The 20,505-nt window shown below is 27.5% G+C and overlaps 1 protein-coding gene across 5 annotated transcripts in view; it reads left to right on the top strand.

The window, feature by feature from the left end:
* LOC126895962 (uncharacterized) overlaps positions 1-20,505 on the top strand; it is a 101,562-nt gene that overhangs the window by 9,401 nt on the left and 71,656 nt on the right. For 2 of the 5 annotated variants that reach the window (XM_050668326.1, XM_050668322.1), the window contains exon 2: positions 8,940-9,021. In XM_050668326.1, coding sequence (XP_050524283.1) covers positions 8,964-9,021 — 58 coding nt within the window. In that variant the 5' untranslated portion in view covers positions 8,940-8,963. Of the gene's footprint in view, positions 1-1,681; positions 2,061-8,939; positions 9,022-20,505 lie in introns of those variants that run through there. The other 3 variants (XM_050668324.1, XM_050668323.1, XM_050668325.1) reach the window with 3 other exon arrangements.

Raw genomic sequence — 20,505 nt, forward strand, 5'->3', positions numbered from 1 at the left:
TCGCACTAATAATTATTGGTTTGAAATGACATTAGATTAGACGATGTACGATTAGTGCAAGATTTTTAGACTGATAAAAAATAAAATTCAAAAATACGAATTTCCATTAGTGCACTAAAATCATAATCTAATGTTTTAGTGTACTAAAACATTCGCCAATGATTAGTCCAAGCTCAAAAATAGACCCCCTGATCACAACCTTGTCAAACATTTTAATCGTATATTGGTTTATTAATATCGACATAATAAATAAATAATATAAATTAACATTCTAATATTAATAATAATATAAAATTATAAAACTTAAAGTCAAGAGTAATTGTATAATTTTATAACTGTTTTTATATTTATATTTATTTTACTTTAATTAACCTGATAATAAACCCAAGGCCGAAACTATAGTAGTTATATTTGTAAAATTTTATAATTCTCTTGATTTTATTTTTTATTTTTTTATATTGTTACTAATATTAAAATCCTTATTTATATTATTATCTTTGAGTATTAAACTAATTTTATATAGTATTAAATAAAAATAACAAAATTTTTGCAAAATATTTAAATTTTTCTAACCAATATTCAGTGTTTTATAATTAACTTAGATTTTAGTCTTCATTTCCAACTATTTAGATACTAATAGCTTATTTTTCTTATATTATTTCCTGTTCATGAAAAACTTAGACATAATTTAACGCGTATATTACTCACTATTCTTGATTTTATCGAGTGATTTATGCATTGGTTATTAAAAATAAAAAATGTAATACTACTTGAAAATAGAATAACAAGCTTTAAAGTGACAAATCATGTAATAAAATTATTCTTATCTACATTTATTTTTGTAGCTCTCATTGTTATCACATAAACTATATGAGCAAGTGCCATGAAATTCGCGTGATCAAGTATAAATATTCGATTACATAAACTTCTCTGCGTTTCAGAATTTTTACTATTACAAAAAAAGATATTCAATAAAAAAAATTCATAATTCTATTTAACACTATCTTACGTCATATAAAATTAAAGTATTATAAAATATGTATATATTATTTAAATACTTTGTGTGTTAAATACTATTACAAATAAATTTATAAGATTTTAAATTAAAATAGTACATATACTTGTACAACTGGTATTATGTAATGTAATTATAATTAAAAAATTCTTATAAAAAACATAATGCTAATAAGCAAATTTTTTTTAATAAACAATTTTTATTCATAATAAAAATACTTTAAGAATTCTTCATGTAATCAAATTATTAAATGCGGTCGATACAACATGTAATTTTTCGACCTGAAATTTAAGCAATTATATACAACTTAAAATAATTATGATTTGTGATATAATAGTAAATTGGGGTTATTACTATAATTTTTTATTTTTGGTCGATTTTAATCGTTTCAAGATATCGTCTACTCTAGTAAACAACTCAGCTGCTCACGATATCAGACATTATAAAAAACCACACCACAAAGGGCTCGCTTATGACGATGAGGGGGTAAATGACAACATCTCGCGTAGTATTGTAAGAAGGGTGCTAACATGGCAAGAGTGCGACGGAGGGTTGAAAATTATTTTTCTCCTCCATGACACACTTTACCGTACGCATGGGCCAGCAGGTGCCGGCTACAGTCGTGCGTGCGCGCGCCACCTTAGTGACAGAGAAAGCAGAGGTGGATAGGCAGTTTGTTTACTTCGGCCGTGCCGTTCGCTCGTACAATGCTACCTCTTTGTGTTTTTTTTTCGGTTCGATCCAACACTACTTGTTCAAAATAGTGTTAAAGTGCTAAAAACAACTTTTCCTGTTGTTCCTTATACTGATTTATTAATGTTTGAAATATCTTCTGTGTTGGCTGTGTGTCATAGTTATTATTTATATTCTTAAAGTTCATACTGTTGTATGAAAATAGTAAGAATTGAATAATTAAGTATTATACATTAAATTTATTTTAAAAATTTGATCTAATAATTTTTAGTGATAATCAGTGAATAATTATTTTTATAAAAATTGACTACAATTTTTTACAATCCAGTTATAGCATATTTGCAACACCAAAGTAAGCGTAATATTTTTTATTTACCAGTATGTAGGCTTATTATTTACTACCAATAACAGATTGTATCTGTGGTATCTACAGGAATGAAGTCAAGAGTTTGATAAGTCATATCCTTGCTATATAAACAAAATAATCCTTTAAAAATATTGCCCACAAACAGAAATATGTTAATATGTTTTTGTTCAATTTTCCTTATATACCTTGGTTTTTATCATTTATAACTTTAAAATTTTATGTTTTTCTTTTAAGATAAAAATCAGTAAATTCTTAAGTCATTCAGTTCATTTGGTACTGTTAGAATAAAATATTTAATATATGATTGTAATAAGAGTTTCAACTTTTTGCTGATTACTTACTCAATGAAGTTTTATTTTAAATAAAATAATGTTTTGGATTTCATTAACATAACTCAATAATATTTTATAAAATTTTATACTTATGTATAAAAATATTCCATTTATCACTATACTATAAAATTTATCTTTCATTTTTATCTGAATAAGTATTTAATTTATTGTCTTTCTATTGCTAAGATGGTGAGAAACATTAAGTTAACTGCATTATTGCTACCATTTAATTGGTAGAATAAATAAATGATTGTCCATTAACTCAAATCAGTAAATTATTTTTGTATACTTAAAATATACAATAAAACTCAATTATAAGGTAATGGTAAATAGTATACGATCAATATGAAGCATCAGTATGTGTATATTTTTATTAAATTATTAAATAATGATAATAGTTAATTTATATAATGTTTTAAGATAAATATTACATGAGTATTAATGATCAATAAAATAGGTAAGTCTACATAGTTATATTGTTTTATTTTAATGGTAATTATTTTTCTTGTAAATAAAATGAGAATTAGTCTCCAAGAAATAAACAATTTTTTAATAATAGTTTTATTATCACTTTTTGGTTTTATCATCCAAAGTTTATATTAAACAACTTCCTTCACATAAATTCTAATTAATTAGTGTATTAAGTGATGAATCAAATGAAAAATTAAGTGTTTTATAGTTATAGGTATTAGTCTTATTGGCAATGCATTCATGATGTTATTAAAGGACATAAAAGTGGGCTATCTACTATCATTTAGAATTTAAACATATTTTTTCATTAGTACTATACATAGCCTTTTAATGTATAATTTTACTAACAATTAGATTTTCTACAATTTAACAAAAAATATTAAATATAAAAAAGAAATTATTTTTATCTTGCAAATCTTCAAATTTTGATGTTATAATAAGTATTTTAACCTTAAAAGATGGAAATAGTACTTTATAAAATACCCTAGCTATTTTCTTTTTTCTTTTGATAAATAGAAATTTTTAACTTAGGAAGTATACATAGTTCAATTATAAATATGACATGGCCCAATGCTTAGTTATCAGGGTTCAATTTAATTTCATTGTACTTTTCTATGAAAGTATTCTTGTTTTCTCTATAATAGGCAATATTTGTGTACAAGGTGATTATATATCTATGACTCTTGTATCTTGATCATATATAAATATAAAACATAATATAATTTTTTCTTCTCAAGATATAACTGTATACTTTGTTCTAAAATTTTCAAAAAAATATTGGTCCCATCAGTTGATAACATTTTAAGGGGGAAAGAGACGCTTCTCTTAAAAATGTTTTCAACGTTTGTTTTTTAAATGTAAACATATATGTTTAACTAGCTTTAAAATAAGAAAATGACTGGTTGATAACAACTTTTGTATCAGTATTTTATAAGTCACTACTATAATTACACTTAACTATGTTGACTGGAGGTAAAACATAGATCTTTTTATTTTTTATCTCTAGGCATCTATTAACCTCACTATTACTCCCAACTTAGTATAATAGTGCTAATATCTTTTTATTAATAGTTCAAAACTTATTATTGACTAGTAATTACCTTATTTGTAAGATACTTAAAATATATTTCTATTACAAAACTAAATTTGATACAACTTTAAGAAGTAGGGGAGTAGAAATAGAACCAAATTATTTTGGAAAATTATAGAGCAAAAAATATTTTAAAAATGTACTATATATTTTATTTTTCAATATTGCACAAAAGTTAAACAATCAACTTGCTTATAAATTATGACACTTAATGATCCTAATGATACTTATTAAAACAAGTGTGCATTTTATAAATTATTCATATTATTAGTAAAATAGTGACCCATAATTGCATTTCTTGAAGGGATAAATAAAAAAAATTGTTTTGTGCAATATTAATTTATATTCCATCATATTTTTTACATTTATTTATTATAATATTATCTAAATAATTATAAAATTATTGAATAATATTTTTTCATTATAATATACAATCTAATAGGCAAATCAATAACATTTTTCATTTATTTATAAAATTATATTTTATAAATTGTTTTATATTTAAAAAAAACAATTATGTTCAGTATAATTCTGTGTAATTTAATGCTTTAAAGATAATAGGTATTTATCAATTTGACACTTCCATAAAAATATTTTTTATGTTATTTTATTAAAAGTATTTATAAAATGGATCAATATTTGAAAGAGTACAAAAACTATTGTTGGCGATTACTTTAATAAACAAACTTAAATGTATTAATCATTTTAGATCTACAATTTCTGAATATCGTAACTTTTAAAAAAAATTTTTACGACTCATTGTGTGATACATTAATATCTTTTAATTTTTATTGCGATCGTGAAAACGGTAAGTTTCGTTAGATAAATTTAGTTATTGTTCCTTTTAATTACGGGACATCATCATAATATATATTTACTCGTTGAAATATAATATATTCTAACGATGCTATTATTTTGTATCATAAAACAACGTCGTTAAACAGCTAAGATGTAATAAATAATAATCTTGTAATAAAAGTTCAATGATTCGACTTGGGATGAGTATTCGAGGATATATTTTGAGACTTCATGGGTAGTAATTGGAAATAAAACTGTTTAAATTAACATGTTTATTATCATCAAAAATAAAATGCAGTAATAAATGTGTATTTTTACGTTCATCACACCCACTGCTAGACGTATTTGACTAGTTTTTATCGACTAAAGAGTACTCTATCTTACATCAGATAACGCTTAGCTGAACTCCTACAGCTCCACTATGACCAGCAATCACTTAAAAAAGATTTTATCAAACCTGTTGACAGTTAACCAGAAGCGGCTATAACCATACGATTGTAGAAACTGCTTTTATTTGCTATACTAACTTGGAAAATTAGTGTGGATCCTGGAGATCATTAGTGTAGAAAGCCTGTGTTAAACTACATTCCGAGGGTTTTGATGACAATTTATCTGATTAGACCACCCATAATGCATTTACGGAACCCCTTTAATTTTGCCACTAGGGTGTATTTTTTATCCAAAATATTATGTCCTCATTAACGTGTATCAAACCTAGATTGGTCGTGTGCGCCGTGTGTATTTCATGTGGAACGGAGTACATCATACGGATCGAACAAAAAATAACTTCATTCTTCCATATTACTCGTATATATACATACTCACACGCGTATAGGATATATCATGTATAAGAGAGGCCAAGGACAATTAAACTGGTTTCGCCTGGTCACCGGGTATTGCCTGCTGTTTCTCCGTCACCGCCGTGAGAATAGATATTACCAAGTCAATAATGGTATGCTGTATGGATATTAAAAACCAATCTGGATTTAATACATTACATAAATGGAATACGTAAGATGGCGGCTATAATAAGTCAACTAACAAGATACAATTATTTTTACTTATTTTTTTACAATAGGTTCTCCGCGTATACGTTGGGGTCTACTTGCTGAGTTGGTATTTCTATAATACCCTTAAGATGTAACTAGTATGAAATATGTCGGTTGCAATGCTGTTGCCCGTAATCTATAGAAAAATATAGTAGGTATCTGCCTCTGTGGAGCACTTAAAGCTACCGGTTACCTTCCGTGACTTGCCTTTATAAACGAAGAAAGTTAAGGAAAATTATCTCGATAATGGATTAAATTTTAACTTGTAGTCACTTATTTCATATTAATTCTATAAAGTTACAACTTTAATTTATTTAAAATTACGACACCGTTTACTTCATTTTAATACTTGAATGTAAGCTAAAAAATTAAACAAAACACCAACATTTATTTTAATGATCAAGTAATACATAATGATTCAACTAGTTTTTATTTTTATTTACTCAGATAAAAAATATTTTAAACACATTAAAAATATTTTTAAACTACTCCCTGTTGATTTTTGTTTCAATACATGTTTCTTGAAATAATACACTTATTACTATAATGTCTGTAGTATGGTGTGAATAATATTTGATTAACTGTTGATTACTTTACTTACACTACATGCATCTGAACAAGAATCATTATTATTTACTGCAAGGAGTATCATGCTTGTTCACATTGGAGAATAACTCAAGATGAGAACCTTTTTAAGTCTATTGCCCTCATATTTTTAACGACTTAGTTTTTCCCGTATATTTAAAATTTTCGTTAAAAATTATACATACAAACCACACGACAAAATTCATAAGTACTCTTCAGTCTAATGTTTGGCATGCTGGTGGTTATGATAGGGAAAAAAGGGAAGGTTTGCCTTGCTTGTATAGTAGTGACACAACTCAACGTATTTTCAATTAAACTCATTTTGTTCTCCCTTTCTTTTTATCCACTGTCATGATCTATTAGGCCAAGAACCACGCTAACTAGTAGATACTCGTGCCAACAACAAAGACTAATTAGACTTGGTGAGTGTTCTAGTATAGTTTTTACTACAGCCACGTGCTTCCTATCTTTTTTGTCCAAAAATGTAGTATCATTCATTTTGAAAAATACATAAAAATATAGTGCTTCCTATATAATTTATATAGAAATATAAATTTTATTTTATAAATCATTAAATAAAATAAATTCATTTTTTGTAATGTGTTGAAGTTATATCGTTTGAGCAACTATAAGCAGTAAAGTGTATTTATGGTATAACGGTGTAAATACTATAATAATTAATTTTTTTTAATAATTATAATAATTTAATAATTAATTTGTATTTAGACACTTGGTATTAAATGTCGAAGCCAAAAAATATGTGTTAGTATGTGTTTAGCATTGATAATGATAACATTATTTCCGAAGTACGTATCTGCAATTGTTTAGTCATTATTTTTGTGGCTTTTCGAGTTTTAAATTAATAATATTTTAATATAGATTTAATTTTATATTTTAAATCAAAATAGTGTTAGTAAAAACCCTTAAATTGTGTTAATCTAGTGCATTTCTATTAGAAGTTAATAAAATAACTTATCTTTTTAGATTATATATCCTTGTTACTTTTTAAAAAATTACTATTTTTTAAATTGACATCAAAGAAAATTATTTAAGAAAAAAAAGTTCTCTTGTTTCAAAAACTTTTAGGTAGTTAATAGTATCAAAGTACAGTAACAATTTGAAAATTATATAAGTTCTGTTGTACACTAGAGTTAATATTGTTTGCAACTTTACACGATTTTGTCGTGTCATAACGTTCATTGAGATAAAATAATATTGTCTGTGCATTTACCAGTTAACTATAGGATGACGTTTTACGTTGCCAGCCTTTATGTAGTCTAATTGATTATTATAGGTTGTTTCGGCTGGTAGTATAGGGGAAGAATGGACTCGTTAGTTTAAGACGAGGAAATGGTAATGGCACTTGTATTAAGTGGTCGTTGCACAACTAGATTTCAGAGAGTGGGAAAGAGAATCATCCACTGTTATTATAACCGACAGATTTTCATTGCGAGACAACAACAGGATGTAACATTTTGAAGATAACAGTCGCTCTCAGCTTTCCTCTCGAAGTTTGCTAATGATAAGCGACAACTTTAAAAGAGAAAATTTGAAACAAACACATTCTTTAGAAAATCATGCAACAATCTATATTTTTTACTTTTTTGGCGATACTGAATAAAAAATATTTTTACTGCAAAACAATAGAATTTATTGTGAAAAACTAAATATACAATTTTATTGTATTTAAGACTGTAAATAGTCAACTATTTCGAACTTCAACATTTTTTCTTCGCATTATTTTAAATGAAATATGTGTGCATTAGATTAAACAGTAGAAAATGTGCATTTATTAAAATTGTTTTTGGGTAAGGATAGTAATGCGATGCGGAAAAGAGATTTAATACATTTACGGATTACATAAAACGCTTGTGTGCGATATACTGATGAAAACACGATGTTACCAGGTTGCACTCTGGAAAAGGTTGTATGTAACAGGTCAAATGGAAAAATATATTACTAACTCTTTGTTTTACAACTGAGTAAATTTTACAGTAACAGTCTTTTGTTAATAAACTAAATACGTGTCTTATAACTAATATATTAGTATAATTTATATAATAATAAATTATCATGTATAACTTTTTTTGTACTTATTTCCCTATTTCGAGTGTTCTCGAATTCCAACAAGAAATATTGAATTAAATTTAAATCCAAAAATTAATATATACCTCTAAAATGTATGAATTTTCTTATTATTTGACCGCGATTAAAACATAAATCATAAAATGCTAGTTTCTCACATAAAGATGTATCTTTATGTGAAATTATCATATTTGCCGCAAAAATCGAGTTTGTAGGTTATACAAAATATACGGGCCCCAGGACCTGTTTACATTGGAGGTGCGCCCACTATTTTTAAACCTTTTGGAGAGAGCGGAGGGTATGAGGAACATCCGCGGATGAGCACCCTTCTTCGTAATTACGGCACTGCATATCATGATATAATGAGTTATAAAAAAATCATTATATTATTCATAATTTTAATAACAGGTAAAAAATTATAGCTTAACTAATTTATATTGTTCTTTGTTTACAGTGTTTAATATTTAATCAACCCATCATGATTATACTACCGGTATTTGGACTAATCCTGACAGCCGCAGTGCAAAGAATACATGGTGAGTCACATTAAAAAATATATTTATATATAATTAATTTGATTATCTTGAAAGTGTCTTCGAAAAATGTGTTATCATGCAGAATTTTTTCTTTAATCATTAGAGCAAACGCTATTCTCATCGCATTTTATTAACATCACTTTAACGGCCATAGAAAGCCCTTAATAAATATACACTGGACCAGATTTTTATTTAACGCTATACTTTTCTTCTCTCCAATGCTGTACAATAAACTAAAAATTTATTATGCTCCAAAGAAATGCGACTATAAATGAAGCTGTTGGAAAAAGATAGCTTTATTATATATATATATAAATATATACGTACATTTTTTATTAACCTCAGGTTTATTGGTCAGCACCGCCATTTATTAGAGAATACTTTGAATGTCATTACTACACTAAAAAAAGTTACAGCAAAAGAACTATACTTATCTATATAGATGTAACTCGCATAAAGAAGTAAAAGCCATGTTATAACCACATGTTTAACTTCTTATTCAATGATAATGCACTTTTACAAAAAATACCATTGAGCCCGTATTTTAATGTAAAGTACTAATAAAATACATTTAGTGTTTATTGTTTTTATTCGATTTTTGAAATTTACAATCACATTTTTTAGTTTCGCATTGTTTAAAATGTCTAATTAAAGTATAGAAAGTTTTTGTAGTGCAATTATCATTGTAATCATTTAAATGCTTTTTGAATATTTATTTACTGACTCTTCATTATATTAATTAAAATGTTGAGTAATTCATCACACAAACACGCTAAAAAAAATACTTAAATGATAACTAATTATTTTTATAAATTTTATTATTCTAAAACAGTTATGATTTCTTTGAGTTTATTGTCAACTAGTAAAACAATTAATTCAAAAGCTTGTGTAAAACAAAGATTCCAAGAGAAAACATTTAATCCTCTAGAGTTGTTCATTAGCAGCTATTAACTAGTTTAAGCTAACCGTGTTATTTATGTTTTGCATTTTCTATAATGGACTAAGCTTTTTATTCTTGATTACGGAGAAAATGTTTGAATTTATATATACATTACCGTTTTTGTCTGAAGAATCGTTTCGAACTTTTCGTTGTCATGAATTAAAAGCTAGCTATTTTCTCTGTTTTGTTTTTATTTTTTTCTGTGACTTGGGTGAAATGTGTTGAGGATTATGCAAATTGCTCCCGATCTCCTTTTTTGCCAGTGATTGTAAGGACGAGGGGTTACAATTTCATTACTTTCACGGCTAGGGAAACGTGGGACAGAAAAAAGTACCCCTCCGGCAGTAGACGATTTCCAGAGTTATGACGACGACTGACGAGAAGTAAAATAAACCTCATTTATCAAAATGTCTGTATGATTGTGTTTTTTTTTTTTTATCCAAGCAATAATATTACACAAACGCTCCTGTTCGTAGTTCCCGACTTCAGTGGTCTTTATTAAATGTGTTAATACTTGTAGACAGACCTCAATTATTTGAAATATGTATATTATTTTTCTGTTTTAATAAAGTAAAACATTGATCAAAAGATAGCCTCCTCTACCACCCTTAAAGCCCACAGGAAAACACGATCTTCTACCACGCAATTTCTTCACACGGTGAGGTGCCGTTCATAGCTTCGTTTATGTGTATGTTGGCCAAAGTACCAAAAGTCACGAACATTCATTTATTCTTTATTTTTTATTGTTGTTAAGTGTCGTTACTAATTGCTCTACTAGTCTATAAGGTTTGGTTATTTTTATATTTTATTGTAATGCATTTTTTTCGCCTTGCGCGTGTTTGCAAATGTAAACTTTGCGAACGTGCTCTATCGAAATCTTTATGGATCATTATCCGTTGCGTTCGTTTGCTGCCCAGTGTCCCTTTCTATCACTCTCTCAGTCATTATTTACGATATCTGTAGAGCAAACAATAAGCGTTAATGTATACTTGAACCTTTTTTTTTGGGGGGGAGGGTGGTCGTGCCTCAATGCATGTGATTGCATTGAACAATGAATGTCATCTGTAGGTAATTCATGTAGACTCTGTTTGAAGCCAATCACTGGCCACGAATTTTTTGAACTGACATAATGAATTTGCACAGACATAAGTAAATTTTCTTATAATATCAGTGTAGTCACAGATTACCTTTTTCATTGTTCAATGTGAATAGTTAATATCGTTTGATTTTAAATAAATTACTACGTTTCTTGATTATTATTTTATTGAATTACCAATAAAATTATTTAAAGACTTCAATTTTTTTTTTTAATTTTATTAACATTTAATGTATTGTATGTTGTATAATAAACTTGTTTAGTAACAGTTTCTTTATATAAATGTATATAAATATTTCTTATTACCATTCTATAGTATAAACATACTATCCTTAGTAAGAAATATGTATATTGAATTTTGAGTGACTTTCATAAACTTAATTTTCCTTATTATAAAATATCCTGTTAAATTCGTTAGTTCTTTATTAAACATAATGTAGCATATAATTCTGTCTATAAATATAATGTAGGTGCTTCATGGTTTAGAGATGTTATAAAAATTAATGAAGTAAATTTATATAAACGTTATTTTAATGAGTATTTTCTTTGTAGTGTGCAAACATTTGTACCAAAAAGTAATTTTTTGATTTATTATACTTTATGAACACAGCTAATATTTTTCTTTGTTATAAATGAAATTTACACCAATCTTTTGAAAATTTGTTTTATATTTCTTTTGAGGAATTAAATTCACAACAAGTAAACTTTATTTAAAAATAATCTAATTTTAATTTTAATTAAAAGATCTTCTCAAAAAAAAAAATTAAATTCTTTTGAAAAAAGTAGACGCCATAAAATTTGATTTTTGTAATGATATTGAATTTTGAATATAATTTACACAAAAATTAATATAATTAAAACCACTTATTTTTTATTTTTACTTTTCATAAGTATGTATGCAAACAGCGGTAGCGAACAAAATGAAATGTAAACACAACCGCGGTCCATAGAGACGTTTGTGGCAGTGGTTTCTCTTTCTACTCGTCTCCTTTCCTTGTCACAATCCCTATACCATCCTAGAACCTAATTAAACTGCGTACTTGTTCGCCTTCGGGGACTCTTCTGGTGGAGAGATGGGTGAAATGTTCGTTCGCCAAATTAAACGTACAACGAATAGCCTCTGGGTGTACATCTGCAACACATCCCTTCTTTATCCCAATATATATATATTCTAATTCCTATCATGACAAGCAAATCATATTTTAATGAAGTTTATACATACTTTATATTGTGTTTACTTACAAAAACCTAGTTTAGAGTACCAATTTTTTAAATAAAAAATATTTGGCTTTGTTTGATGCAATACTTGTTTATCGTAGCAGTCTTTAAATCCGTTCTACTAGGTTTTTATCTGAGTTTTCTTGACTTTACTCATGCAAAATTTGGTAACATTAAAAGTTATTATTTTACTATATTGAGTGTATATTTTCCGTTAAATTTAATTAATATCAATTATTTGTTTTTATTTTTAATATTTTTTTGTATAAGACCTAAATAAAATAAATAATTTTCTAATATAGCTCTACTATTTTAGATATGCACTTTTAATGTATAATTATATCAGTTAATTTTTATCGATACATGTATTAAAAATAATTAACATTTATATACTAATCATAGAAAAAAATCAAANTGATTCTTATCAATTATTTGTTTTTATTTTTAATATTTTTTTGTATGAGACCTAAATAAAATAAATAATTTTCTAATATAGCTCTACTATTTTAGATATGCACTTTTAAAGTATAATTATATCAGTTAATTTTTATCGATACATGTATTAAAAATAATTAACATTTATATACTAATCATAGAAAAAAATCAAACTACTATTTCGTCATTTATTATCTATCTACCTCTTTTTTTTATGCTTAAGTTTTCGTTGTATTTAAAATATAAAATATCTTGATTTCGTATAAAAATGTTAACTAGTGTTTCATTATCTTAAAAGAAGTTTATTAATTTAAACTAATTGTTATATAATAATTATGGTACTTAGTTCTGTATGTCATAACAAATTGTTACGCCAAGTCCTTCTATGTATGCTGTATATAATAATAAAATAGATGAAACACGTCAAAGTAGCCAGTATAAAAAGTACTTTGATTTCTATTGGATTACCTTTCGAAAAACTGGAAATTATTTAAAACTTGTACCAAATGTTAAGTTAATACATTTGTAAGCAATTTACATTTCACATCCAGTACTTTTATTTAAATTGTTCTTTTCGGACGACTTCCAAGTAAACATTTTTGAAATTCCTGCTAATAAAGTTTAAACGAAAATTCACTCAGTAATAGTGAGGCATACAGAAAGAGCAGAACTTGTTTTAAAAATGTATTACAATTATGTTAATGTGGAATTAGAGAGGAACAAAGATGCGAGAGGAAGGATGATGTAGTCTCCCTTGTAACAAATTACAGTTTCTTTTTAACGAGTTTGGGTCTTTTTAGCCGCAGAGTGGAGTTATACAATGAATTATTAAAATTATTTTTGTTAATAATAAAACGTACACATTTTGAGGTACTTTAGTATTGTTTTTGTTTTAATCTTATTGTTTTACTATTAATTTACTAACGAATCTAAGAAATTATAATTTAAATAAGTTGAATGTTTCGGCTATAGTAAAAAAAAACTTCTTAAAATAATAAGTTTGTTTGATTATTATGATTATAACTTAATATGTATTAAATCAATCAGCTGTAATTTTAACACTAAAATAATTATTTAAATATATCAATTCTTTTAGTTAATATTTTCAAAAATGAAATATAGTTTTGTAAAAAAAAAAGACTTTTTTATAATTATGGTTCTTTGTTATTGAGAAAATAATTTCAAAATTTAATAATATTTTCTAAATATAAATGAAAAATAATAAAAAAATTTTTATCGTGTTTAAGTTACTTTAAAGGTATCATTGAAATGTTTATAAAGATTCTTTTTAAAGAATCATTTAAACAATTTATTCGATAAATAATTTTTTTATTGTCAATTAAATAAAGGAATCCCTAAAAAATTTACTTTTAACTCTGTATTAACCATAAAATAAAAATATACATCATTATATAATTACTTATTTATTATAACAATTTTTTTTGTAAACAAAAATATAATATAGTCACAAGTATCCCCAGAAATGTTTCATAGGGTTCAATGTTTCAATACTTGGTTTCATTATCCGTTTAACAGTCTCATCATTGGAAAAAGGGGAGACCGTGGTCTTCGTTGAGGCAACCACTATTCTTTGGAGGCCTCGCCATAAGTGCAAGAAGGAGCTAAGGAGCCACAGTTAATGAATTAGCTCCCAAAAAAAATAATAATAATAATAATAATAATGTATGTTGTCATATATATATATAGTGTTTTTATTAATTTTTATAAATTTTAAACTACACACTAGTTATGAAAATTGACCGAACAAAAAGTCATGGGGGCACTTTACCTTCATGTGAAAATATCAGTAGTATAAAAAATTAACTGACCCTAAATAAAAAGGTGAAAGAAAAAAGAATAGTAATAAAATTTTAAGTAATTTTTTAAAAAATATTTTTAGATATTTATTAAATATTCACTTATTATTAAAACATCAATAAGAAATATCGCTTACTTTAATATCTAAATAATATTTAAATAAAATTAAAGTTCAGTTTTTTAACGCAAAATCATATATCATATGGAACGGTTTAGTTTTTTAATGAAATTGTCACTTATGAGTGTATTGGGAAATCGGCGTGACAATACCATAAGGTAGGTCACTCTAATGTGTGACCTACCTAAATAATACAATTGTATTTAAAGTCATGTAAGAATCAGTATATGGTATTACATAGAAAATGTATTAAAGTATTATATATGCACTGGCTTTGGGAGAATATCTAAACGTGTACATAAGGATAGTAAAATAATAATATGTATAAACCACTGTGTCATTGTTTGATAGACGAATATTACAAACAAATAGCTCTAATACTGAATGTATAGGTAATCCATTTTTCTCTTGATAAAAATATATCATATAAAGTGGTTTGGTGTTTTGAATAGGCAAAATAATTTTTTTCAAGTGTAGCTATATTGGTTTTTCGGCGATATAAACTCGTCATGACTATCTGACGTTTTTAATTCCCAGTGGTAGAAATTTCTATGTATGCGTATGGGTAACTTTTTTAAGTGAAATTTATTTTTTGCAACGTTTTGGAAAGAATGAGATGAATTCCCCTTGTTGGCCTTCTCCTTAAAATAGAACTTACTCAGCGCCATTCGCGGACGTTGATTTATTCGCTTTCTTTTCGAATGTATTATACTATCGAACTATGTGATAAAGTGAAGTGTACATCGTTCTTCTCTACCCTTTTCATGAGTTATTTTTTATTTTATTTTTTTACCATTCTACACCTATTTCAATAATTTTGTCCAATTTTTCTCTCTAGTACTTCTGGCGCGGATCGTTAATCTATCCTTTGAATCTGCGGTTACAAAAAAATAATAATACTAATTATAATAAAACTGAATCATTAGCGAAAACCCTTGGCTTGAAAAACTCAACCACTTAATAATTACTCAGCTATTTTTTTTATTATTTAGCTCTTCTGTTTCGCCTCCGCTTAAAATTAAATGCGATACTGTGTGAAACGAATAGTTTTTATGCGGACCGTTTCTTAAAGAAATTCAACAGTGCAACAGACTAAAAGGATACTATACAGGAAGTATCTTAATTTATGACCTTAAAACACGTGATATCTTAATGAGGCATTTGATTTATTCATCTCGCGCGCTCATGCATACAATAACCATCCCACACCCTCAGATAATATTGAATGCAACACAAAACTCGTATATCTGTTTTCCCTCTGTGAGACTTCAGTTGTTGTATTATGAACAGACTATTTGTTTTAGAAATCTCAATGTTCAAATAACTTGGAGATTTTTTCTTTTTCGCCACCAAGTTTGAGTATGTAATGCATAATTCCTTTACGACACTCATTTTGTACTAAACTATTACAAACTTTAAAGAAAACCCGAACTTAAGAAAGTGTTACCATACACGTAAGCTTAATAATATTTGAACTACTCAAAAAGCTTTGAATTAAAATGGAAAATACCTGAGGTAACGAGTAAATATGAAATTCGGTTTTCTTTAGTCGTTTGTTTTTGAAACGTTAACTTCACTGTAATTAAAAACATAATTCCTTCCATTCGTGTATACTTTGCGCTTAAGGGCCACTGTTTAATCCAGACAAAGGGATGGTTCTCGTGTTTCTTTTTATTATTTTCCGGTCGTAAAATTTACTTTCGCCTTATTAAGAATATCTCGTCACCGCATCGCCATAACCCCTAGGTAAATACAATACAATTCGTTTTCACTACCTTATGTCAATCTTGTTTTAATTAGGTGATTTAACGATGAGTTTTATTAAACAATATAAACTACTTGAAAAATTCGCATTTGAAAAGCTTAGTCGATTTCATTTCAGAAACATGATCGACAATGCATAGTATTCTAATTCCCATTGTCTTAAATATTAATTAATCTCCAACGATTCAGAAATGAATAATTTCAATCAAAAACTTTATTATAACTATAGCGAAAGATTTATTTTATTTCAATTAAAAAATAGAACTTATTTTTATATTTAATACAATTTTAACTAATTTAATATATATATATATATGTACTTAATAAGTTTGTTGAACATTTTTTATTGAAAACAGTTTTTCCTGGAATATTTTTTAATTTCCATATTTTAATTTTAATGTTTTTCCATTGATTAACAAATTCATAATCTGTAAAAATGAGATTTTATTTTTATAAAATGGTAAAATTTTATTGAGCTACGGATTATTTTTAAAAAACCATGAAATTTTGTGAAAATCTTTTTTTGTTATTGTGTATTAAATTATCGCGAGCTGAATTTTTTGTTTACTTACGATTACTTCTTCCGTAAGTGCATTTGCGTGTACGTTAAAAATTGAAATTATTTTTTAAGAATTATGATATAATTTCATCATAAAAGAACTTTGCTATGATATTATTGCTTATAAGTTTGTATAAATGTAAACTTATTTGTAAGATTCACGGATTTTCCGCTTTTTAAATAACTCTAAATGATATACTACTAAATGAAGTTATTAACCTAATTCCATGTTAAATTATTAGTTGCTTATATAAAAATAATAATATCTTAGCATCATAATGGAGATTACAATATTTATTATCAATTTTTTATTCAAATTAATTTATTCCGTTGATGGGGATTAGCAAAAATAATAAGATTGTTTCAAAGTTAGTTTCCGGTATAAAGGTATTAAAGTTTTTTTTATATGTATTCATTTGAAGCATTAATTCCATAAAATAATAGTTTATTAATTTTTCAAAAATATCTTCAGAAACTAAATTACTTTTCAAATAATTTATTTTTCCATGCATCATAATACCCTTCGTAAAGTCTAATTTGTTTAATTTTAGTGTAATGCGTAAGATTATTGTTGTTATTATTAAATTTTTTACACAATAATTCTATTTTAAAAAATAGTTATATAAAATCTGAATAAAAAATAATAATATTTATTTTATGGATTAGATATATTAGTATTATTATTATTATTATGATTAGTTTTGTGTAATCAAGTTATTGAATATTGGTGATCATAATTTGCTCTTCTCTGGTATCAACTACATTTATATTAAATTAATTCATTTTGTATTACGAGAGTCGTCTGTTGACATTATATGAGCCATAAACATAATTTAATGTGGCCTCCCTTCTCAGCGGCACTTTGGAATTAAATTAAAAGTTATAAACGATCACTTTGGAAGTTTAGTGAGCATAATAATGTTATAAACATAAACGTGCCCCGCGTTCAGGTATCTGGTTGCATACATTATTAACATAAAATTTGTTTTATTGGCCACTTCAAAATGATCTAGTCAGATCATCAATAGTGTTATTTTATTATCATTTTCTACTGATATAACACGCACAACAGTATTGTCCGTGTCTTGGTCTGCACCACCACCTCAGCTAATTTATTCCAGTTGCCGCGAGATTGGCCAAGTAGAAGAAAGAAGAAGCACGATTCTCCGCGGCGGCAACGAAACGCCGTCGTATACGCGCGGCACTGGGAAAGAATATTGATGTGCATAACACAGTTTATTGGTCACCATGGTAACTAAGTTGGGTTGGGACGGTTGCGCGGAGGACGGTCAACCGCGCCGCCGTTACCGCTCGATGGTACTGTTGGTGCCGGTGGTTGCATGGTGAGGTACGGCAAAGTCCACGGCGGTGCAAGAACGGGCGTTCGTGCTAACGGCGGGCGGTGGTGCGGCAAACTTGTCCCATAGTAGTGTTATACTTGTTAATTCGTTTAGCAGTCGCATCGTCACGAACTCGGCGCACGGCGACGACTAACGCGCGAAACTCACATGGTCTCACGACGCAACGCAATAGACCATGAAAACATGACACACGTTAAGCTGACAAACACACTAAGTATACTTCAGCGACTTAGTGGTATTGATATTACCGAAAATATTGATCTTAATACGATTTTTGTTAATACATAAATATTATTATTATTTTTCTTGTAGACTATGTAATACTTATTTTTGACTCGATATTAAAGCAACCAAGTTCAACGTTAAATCTGTACAATAATTTTACCGTTTAAATGTATTATTTATACAGATCATTGAATGATTTATAAGTTTTATATATTTTTAAAAATATCATAAAGTTTATTTGTGCAATTTGAAATTATAAGCAGGTCTTAAGGTTTAAACTTTTTACTCGGAGAGACAGTTTGAAGTTTTCGTTAAAAAATAAAAAACGGGGTTCTTAGATAAAAAAAGAATATACAGGAGTTTCTCGGTTTTACTATGAAAAATGCCCCGGCAAATACAATGGAAATTTATTATCTGTGGGTCAAACAACGCCATCAACTGATCGTATAGGGTAATCTGATTGTGGTTTCCAAATATTTGATAAGGAAAAATAGGATGGAAAATGTGCCACGAGGCTCAAGTCATCCCTTGAGTATTTTTTGCTAGAAACGCTGTTGACATGTACGATACTCGCAATATTGTGGATATTAATTAATGTTTTAAAAAATATGTAGTAAAAACACGACACAGGCTTAAAACTNACATTCCTGTTGACATGTACGATACTCGCAATATTGTGGATATTAATTAATGTTTTAAAAAATATGTAGTAAAAACACGACACAGGCTTAAAACTACGCCGCGGGTGACTTTTGAATATCCGAACCGAAAAATAGGTAAACAAGTACAAGAATTTTTCATTCTTTGAGACATTGCTGTAACATAACTACGACGTATGCGTTGACATTTTGCCGGCATTCTTTTGCTACAATATCATAAGGCAGGTTTAAATTCCTGTCGTTCCTGCGAAACTTGCTGCGGCACTGCCTCGGTTTTATTATTCCCGGCGGTTTCAATTTATTTCGCCGTTTTTTTTTTTTAATTAAAAACGGGACCATCATCAGGTGCACTACACCGTTGTAGTATAATATAGAATAATAATAATAATAAAGAGTGGCCGACCTGTACGCCGCCAATAATAAAGCGGAAATTATGTGAGCGCACGATCTGGCCATTCCGGAGGAAGTACACTATACCATACTATTATTATTAACCGACTAGAACCGCTATATTGTGCTCTGACCGAACTCGATGTAATGTAATATTATATCCATACCGGTCAATACAATTGACTAGGTCCGACAAAACCCGTTTCGATCACCGCAAACACGTTACTTTGATATTCTATCCGTCAGATAACTTTTATTACGACGCCTAAGACATCAAATGGCGGTGTTGTTGTTGGATGAAGTACTAAAGTAATTCACACTAGTACGGTTCACCGAATATCTCTTCGTTCAAAGCCACGTTAGGACTGAAGAAGACCTACTCGAAATGAATATTACCAAATTCTGATTAATCGTCTTAGTCTGCCCGAAGCAACACGACTCCTTCAAAAAAACGTCCCAATAAAGTATCCCATTAAACTGTCGTTACTGCTAATGTTTTATCAGTCGTCGGATATTTCTTACCTTGTCTGAATATTTTATTCCTCGATATCTTTTCTTTTTCTCGAGATGATTTCTTTGTTAATAACAATACATAGCCTGACATTGATACTGGAAAAAATATCATTGTTGTATGTTGTTACCTATTTTAAATGTATAATAACAAAAAAAAAAAAACGGAAGAAATTGTTATGTTCAATTGTTGTAACTATACTTCTTATAGTTATAATTCAATTCCAATAAGTACGTGACTTTATTATTATTTTTTTTAGTTTTGTAAAGAGATGGAAACACAGAGTGTTCAATAAATAAGGAAACTGATTAAATCTAACGAACAATAAGATTTATGGTAATTCGAACTTCCTACATATTACGAATTTGGATTAATCAATTGTTGCAAAAT

Source organism: Daktulosphaira vitifoliae, unplaced genomic scaffold (genome assembly GCF_025091365.1).
Source record: "Daktulosphaira vitifoliae isolate Bord-2020 unplaced genomic scaffold, ASM2509136v1 Scaffold_1, whole genome shotgun sequence".
Lineage (NCBI taxonomy): Eukaryota > Metazoa > Arthropoda > Insecta > Hemiptera > Phylloxeridae > Daktulosphaira > Daktulosphaira vitifoliae.